At 38.3% G+C, this 8,073-nt stretch overlaps 1 protein-coding gene across 1 annotated transcript; it reads right to left on the bottom strand.

Moving 5' to 3' along the window:
- Positions 1 to 582: 582 nt before the first annotated feature.
- Positions 583 to 1,371, bottom strand: LOC129405980 (olfactory receptor 4C15-like). The gene has a single exon (XM_055143705.1). It carries the CDS (start codon positions 1,369 to 1,371, stop codon positions 583 to 585), a length of 789 nt encoding a protein of 262 aa, XP_054999680.1.
- Between the last annotated feature and the right edge of the window lie 6,702 nt (positions 1,372 to 8,073).

Raw genomic sequence — 8,073 nt, 5'->3', positions numbered from 1 at the left:
ACAAGGGCGGGGACTGGGGGGGCGGGAGGGGGCGGGAGGGGGTGGTTGGTGATGGAATATGGGCACGGGTGAAGGGAAGGGTGTTTGAGTATTGTATAACTGACAGAATCCTGAGAACTATGTAACCCTCCACATGGTGATTCAATAAAATTTAAATTAAAAAAAATAATAAAATAAAAAATAAATAAATAAATAAAATAGTACATAATTACTCATCAAAAAAATAAAATAAAAGTCAATTTGGCTTAGCTTCATTGGAAAAGTTAAATTTAGCTCCTAATACATAATCATATTTAGCTAAACTCACAAAGGTATTTTAATTATAACACAAATGGCAAACACTGATGAATAATTTATGTTAATTTTTTTCTGAGGACTGAAATATAAATATAGGCTCAATCGAACTCTAACTTTTAAGTAAGAATTCTGAAGTGATTTTCAAGATAATAAAAACACTTTCATTACCACTTTATATTTGCGTTGTTTATTTCATTGCATTCTTTCAAATAGTACAGCCATATGAAATTTACATCAAGAGAATTTTATATTTTACAAGACATTTTATTCATTGTACTTAATGAATTACTTTTTATCAGACATAACTATTAATCTTTTACACAAGTTGGTCATGGCATTCTTCACCTCCTTATTCCTGAAAGTATAAATTAAGGGATTGAGCAGAGGAGTTAGCATGGTGTAGAATATCTCCACCATTTTATCAAAAGAGAAAGCAAATGGAGGTCGTGCATACTCAAATATACACGGGACAAACAACATAACCACGACAGCAATGTGAGATCCACAGGTGGAGAGGGCTTTCCTCTGTCCTTCAGTGCTGTGACTTCTCAGAGAGAATAAGATGACCCCATAAGACACAAGCAACATGGAAAAGATTAGGATGCAGATGAATCCACTGTTGGCCACCACCAAGAGACCAAACAAGTAAGTATCAGTGCAGGCCAGTTTCAGTGATGGGAATAAGTCGCACGCAAAATGATCGATAATATTGGGGCCACAGAAGGGCAGCTGGGAAGTAAAGGCAATTTGGATAGTGGAATGAAGAAGTCCCCCAGTCCAGGCTACTCCAATCAAAATGCCACAGAGCCTTGAGGTCATGATGGAAGAATAGTGTAAAGGCTTGCAGATGGCCACATACCTGTCATAGGCCATGACTGTGAGGACAATCACCTCTGTCCCAGCAAAGAAGTGTCCAACAAAGAGCTGGATCATACAGCCTTCAAAGGAGATGGTTTTCTTTTCATAAAGAAGGTCAACAATCATTTTGGGGGCAGTGACAGAGGAGAGGCACACATCCAGGAAGGATAGGAAAACAAGGAAGAAGTACATGGGGGAGAAATCAGTTATCAACATTATTTAGTTTCATTATTTTTTTGATACCCAGGGGACTCTCCTGACCTTAGGTTTTTTCTTGGGGGGAAATGATTGTCCACACCTGGAATTGAATTCAAAAACAGGAATAGAGTGTTATTTGAAAAGATAAGGATCTGTGAAATACAACAGGATATTTTATTGAGAAAGAAAAGGAAATTATTCTTTCATCATTTGACAAAATTTTTTGGTAATATTAGAAGAAATTCATCAGAAATTACTATGAATTTTTATATACTGGTGATTAATCTACAGTCAGAAGATACTTGAAATTTCAAGGCTGCTGAAGAATAATATATTCTTAAATACAATTGTTAACCCATCATTCATATTTCTCATCCTCCAAAAGCTCAAAAGAAGGAGATCAGATGTAACTCAATTTATTTTTTTTTTCATTTTGTCCTGCTTTTATTTTGGGGCCACACTCAGTGGTGCTCAGAACTTTTTCCTGGCTCTTTGCTCAGGAATTATTCCTGGCAGGGCTCAGTGAATCCCATGTAATGCTGTGGACCAAATCCAGGATTGAAAAGTGCAAAGGAACCCCCTACCTGCTGCTCTATCACTCCAGCCCTTGTCTTGTTTTCTATCCAGGATAATTAGGTTACGTACTTGGAACTAACATGCTAACATACTGTACAATTTTATACTGAATGGTTTAATTATTGGAAACTTTATACAAAGTGTTACTTCTTATGTCTAAGGTTCCTATCCTCAAAATTCACGGTGATATCAATTTAGCCCTACATACTCCTCTAGGAAGAAGAGTATTCCAATCCTGATTGCCATAGAAAATTCTACAGTCTTTTGTTCCCATTTCAACTCCTGAAAGCGCTGTGTGTGTCTCACTGTCGAATGTTGCTTAAACCCATTGTAAATATGATTCAATATTACTGTTTAGCATAATAAAAGGTTTATTTATTTGTCTATCTACCTAAAGACTGTACTTTGTACTTTTCATGATAATCTGGGAATTATATTCTCTTCTCTGATCCTTTTCTCTACTCAAAGTAGAGTTGTGTTGGTTTATCTGAATATTTAGAAATTTGGTGTACTAACATTGATGTAAATTTTAAATTCTCCTCTCTATTTCACTAATATATTTTTTTTTGCTTTTTGGGTCACACCCAGCGATGCACAAAGGTTACTCCTGGCTCATGCACTCAGGAATTACTCCTGACAGTGCTTGGGAGACCATATGGGATGATAGGGATCTAACCCAGGTGGGCTGTGTGCAAGGCAAATGCCCTAGCCGCTGTGCTATTGCTCCAGCCCCTTTTCTATACTTTTACAAATGCATTTTTAAAATTTATGACTTTATGCTGACTGAGTTTATTTAAAGAATAAGGCCAAACTACTGCCACTAATACAAAAGCATCTCAGACTACCTCCATTGAAACATATCTGTTCAATTGCGGACAGAAAGGTCAAAATTTTTATTTGATTCTAGTCCATTCTGGAGCATGAAAAATAATACTTATAGTTGTAAGTACTATATCACAATTTTTAATCCTTACTGAAATCACAAAAATACAAATTATATATCTCACTCTGTGTCAGAAGTATCAAATATCAAATTTGCAATATCGTTAACAATATAAAATTTATTGGACTTTTTCTTTTTAAATAAAGGACTTGTTTTGTAACATACACCACTTTTTCAAGTCAACTAGACTTTTAGTGAAATATTCAATGATATGTTTTATATCAATAGTCTATGAACTGTGAAAAGTATTTGATTCTCAGTGCACCAAATTAGTAGTCTTTATATAGCCCATCAAATCTCAAACACCTGAGTGAAAAGAAACTTTGTGATACCTGATAAAAGATAACTATAGGAAGAATAAATGAGGTGCTGATGGAGAGCTAAGACAGAGTAAGGCATGCTTCTATTCTAACAACAGTGACTCCAAACACACTCCCAGAATATTTGTTTTCATATACCACATATTAATAACTGATTTTTATATAACCAAGAGCTATTCTTTTGACATAGACATGGTATGTCATTTTTGTTTCAAAGCCTCAGGACTTGTAACTATAATATAAAATTCTTAAATATAATTTAGAGTCAGAAAAGTTTATGACTAGTACTCATGTACACAATTAAATGACAGGCCTGTGATTCTAGTCAATTCAGAAGCATGACAGGCAATACTTACAGTTTTAAGTGCTATATCACAATTTTTAATTCTTCCTGAAATCACAAAAATTCAAATTATACGTCTCACTCGGTGTCAATCTCTGGAAAGTTCTGGTGATGACAAACTCCTGTTCTTTGTGGATAAATACCCATCCAGAGGCTGATCAACACATGAAGGTTGTTCCACTGCCCTAATCTACTTCTATGGGGAAGATTAAGAGCATCTCTGAATGACAGAGTGTAGAGTGTTTTCCATTGCTTGTGCAGCACTTTTCTCAACATGATTTGGGGTGTGTGGGGATGAAGAGACCCAAATTACCTCCAATTTCTGAATGTAATTTAAGAGGGTTACCAGGGAAACTATGAACCTATAGAATTCTCTTTCATTCTCCTGGGAATGTGGACATTTCCAAACAATAAGGTCTTCAGTGCTTGGTACCTTCCTCAACTTTAATGTAACTAACTAATTAGGATTTTTATTTTTCATTCTTTACACCTTTTTTTATAATTGCTCCTAGATTTCTTTTTGAAGATGCTTTCATTCCCAACAGAAGAAAGCATTGGATTATTTATGGGTGAAACATATTGGATTTGCAGACTAGGCTTGAAATTTCTAATAGACAATCAGAGTTTTAATATCCTAGTAAAGAATCTCATGATTTTTTAGTAATTCCTGATGCAGAGCCAAGAGTAACCCTTGAGGATAGCTGGGTGTAACCCAAAAAGCAAAAATAGATAAACAAATAAATAAATAAAATGATTCTTTCGTCTTTAAAATATATTTTATTATTAAATTCATTTTTTTCTACCACTTCCCCAAATATTTGTTTTAAGTAACAAATATTTATTGAGTGTGAATTATTTCACACATGCTGTCCTATAGAGACATCTGATCTCTCATTTTCTGCTTGTAATTCCTTCAAACTAGTAAATATAATCCAAATTTAAAAAACTGACTCTGAGCCAAAGGCCTTTGTCATTGAGTGTGATCTAGTTAAATGATAAACCTATGGTTCCATTATATTCACAAGGCTCAAATACAAAATCCATCATTTTACATGCAATGTTACCAAGTGGGAAACTTTTTTTAAATATTTCAGATAAACCAGTGACTTTTTGGCTAAAATTTCTGAGCCTTCTTGGAGTCGAGATGCACAATCATCCCCCCCACCCCGTCCTGTACTTCCCAAAGCATTGGCAGCCACACATCCACATTTCATCCCCACTGTCATGTAAGCTCAGCTACCTGTCCTGTTTCAGAGACTCATAATCAAATCACTAAAGAAATCAATAGGGGCCAAAATTTCTCTGATACCCTGTCCTGGATGTCACTTCTGGGTTCAATTTAAAGGGGGATGACTCAAGTTTCCACCCTCCAAAAGCCCCAGCACTGCACTCAGATCCCAACATCTGCCACCATGCTCCAGATGGACTTCCTGGCTAAATATTCTGGATTTTTCTGGAGCTCACAGCCAAATTCATGGCCATGCCATTTCTTTAAAATTTACAATTCTGAAATTCCAGTAGGTGTACCTCTGATTGAATGGGAATGTAACTTTCGCTTTCTTGATAGCACTGTAGCACTGTTGTCCTGTTCTTCATAGATCTGCTGGAGCAGGCACGAGTAACGTTTCCATTGTGAGACTTGTTGTTACTGTTTCTGGCATATTGAATACTCCATGGGTAGTTTGCCAAGCTGCAGAGTGCAGATGAGTCCTAGGCAGCTTGCAGGACTCTCTGAGAGGGACACAGGAATCAAACCCGGGTGGGTCAAGAGCAAGGCAAAAATCCTAAGGAATGTAATTTAGATGACAAAAAACTATCACTGTCATTCTGTTGCTCATCGATTTGCTTGAGTGGGCACCAGTAACGTCTCCATTGTGAGACTTGTTGTTACTGTTTTTGGTGTATTAAATATGCCATACGTAGCTTGCCAGGCTCTTCCGTGGGATGTAACTTTTCCTCTCTTGATAGCACTGTAGCACTGTTGTCCTGTTGTTCATCCTACCGAGGGTATCTTGCCAGGCTCTCCGAGAGGGATGGAGGAATCAAACCCAGGTAGGCGCCATGCAAGGCAAAAGCCCTACCACCTGTGCTATTGCTCCAGCCCAGATTACAAATAATCTTTTTAAATGATTTTAGACATCCTTGGTACCACAGAATAACACTGTATTTCCTAGATGACAGTTTGGACTCTAGAGGAGTAAAACTGGTATAAAATGTCAGGAGAAGAGAAGGAAAATACATTATTTTAGAAAAAGCAGAGGTTACCTTCATAAAATATAACTTTATAGACATTAAATCAAGCAGTTATGAGGTGAATTTTTAGAAAGGTAGTGTAAAACCATATGAGCCAGATTATGCAATGTATGAATTTAATAATCAAGTGAAAATTTAAGGCTATAAGAACAATAAGGACAACCATGCGAGCAAGCCAGTTTCCGAAAGGGATTCAGCACGATGGACCATATCCACACAGTGACCAAACTCATTGAAGTTTTGCGAGAGTTCAAGATGCTGCTCTGTCTAACGTTCATTGATTTAAAGAAGGCCTTCGATTCTGTTGAGACTGAAGCAGTCATCAAAGCCCTACTCAAACTGGGCATTCAAACTCAGTACATCAAGATCCTCCACAATCTGTATTATGGATTCACCACCAGGATCTCACCATTCTACATGGAAGTGATCATTGACGTAAAGAGAGGGGTTCGGCAGGGTGATACCATTTCACCAAAACTCTTCAGTGCCATCCTAGAGAACATCATGCGACGACTGAAATGGAAAGGAATGGTAGTGAAGATAGACGGTCGGCAACTACACCACCTCCGCTTCGCTGATGACATTATTCTCATAACACCAAACATTAACCAAGCGGCACAAATGCTGGCCAACTTCGACCTCGAATGTGGAAATGTAGCTGAATCTCAACAAAATGATGTTTATGAAGAATGAACTAGTTCCTGATGCTCCATTTGCTCTCAACGGAATGAACATCTCCGAATGCAGCAGCTATGTGTACCTGGGTCGAGAACTCAACATAAGGAATGACTTGGCACCAGAACTGCGTAGGAGGAAGAGAGCAGAGTGGAACACCTTCAAGAGTGTCAAAGAAGTAGTTAAGAGGACGAAGAACCTCCGGTTCTGGGCACATCTTTTCAACTCCACCGTTCTTTCTGCACTAAGGTATGCCTCAGAGTCCTGCACCCTATGCAAACAGGATGAGAACGCTATTCGGGTCTCCCAAAGAGGAATCGAAAGAACTATGCTAGGAGTATCACGTCTCACTCAAGTGAGAGAAGGAATCTGGAGTTCCTATCTCCATGGGTGGTCAAGAATCAGGGACACTGTCAGTTTTGCCAAGGCATCAAAAACAAGATGGGACAGACACGTAATGCGAGTCAGAGATGACCGCTGGACTAGAGCTGTTATGGACTGGATTCCACAGAACGTCAAAAGACCACGTGGTTGCCCAGAAATGAGATGGTCAGACTTTTTTGTCAAAACTCTGAATGACCAATTTGAGGCTCTTCCTGTTCCTGGAGCAAGCAGATATCACTGGGCTACACTTGCACATGACAGGGACAAATATAGATGTTACTGGGGCCCATTCGAGCAAATCGAAGATCAACGTGATGACAAGTGATACAAGTGAAGCGAAGAACAATAAAGCAATGCTGGGCGGTAAGCATGTCTCATTATAGATGAACACCTCTTCAGAGTTTTGTTGCTGGATTCATCCATTATTCCCTCACAGAGTTTGTGAAGGTTTGGGAGTAACGACTTAAAAGTAGAGAGAGCTAGAGTGCTGGTACAGCGGGTAGAACATTTGCCTTGTACTCCAAAGACCCAGGTTGGATCCTTGGCATCTCATATGTATAGAGAATAATATTTCCCCTATTAAATCTCTTGATTCTTATTTTAATTTGCTGAGGTTTTTTGATTTGGGGCCATACACAGCTGTGCTTAGGAATTTTTCCCGGGCTCAGCACTCAGGGATTACCTCTCACAGAGCTCAGGGACCATTTGGCATTATGAGTATCAGACCTGGATTCAATTGAATGGAAAACAAGTGCCCTTCCGGCTGCAACACCTCTCAGGCTTTAGTCTGTTGACATTTTAGAAAGTAAAAATGATATACTATAAAAAAGTCATGTTCTACAATGGCCACTCAATACCCCTATGGCAAACCACAACACCCAATTGGAGAGAGAGAGATCAAAAGGGAATACCCTGCCACAGAGGCAGGGTGGGGTGGGGAGGAGATGGAACTGGATTGGGGGCAGGGATACTGGGTTTATTGGTGGTGAAGAATGGACACTGGTGGAGGGATGTGTTTGTGAACATTGTATGAGGGAAAAACGAGTTCTAAAATGTGTGAATCTGTATCTGTACCCTCATGGTGATTCACTAATTAAAGAATAAAATAAATTTTTAAAAAATGCATGTTCTTTGTTCATTGTTATTTTGGCTTTATGATGTGCACATGCTATACAGCTTAAATTGTAAATAGACTAGTGCATTGATATCCGTGTCAAATCAAAGAA

The sequence above is a fragment of the Sorex araneus genome, chromosome 6 (genome assembly GCF_027595985.1).
Source record: "Sorex araneus isolate mSorAra2 chromosome 6, mSorAra2.pri, whole genome shotgun sequence".
Taxonomy (NCBI): Eukaryota; Metazoa; Chordata; class Mammalia; order Eulipotyphla; family Soricidae; genus Sorex; species Sorex araneus.
Note: the sequence above shows the minus strand (reverse complement) of the source record. Positions and strands in the feature narration are given on the sequence as shown.

Excerpts from the sequence above, each read along its gene's own strand:
- LOC129405980 (XM_055143705.1), bottom strand. The coding sequence starts at position 1,371 with ATGTTGATAACTGATTTCTCCCCCATGTACTTCTTCCTTGTTTTCCTA.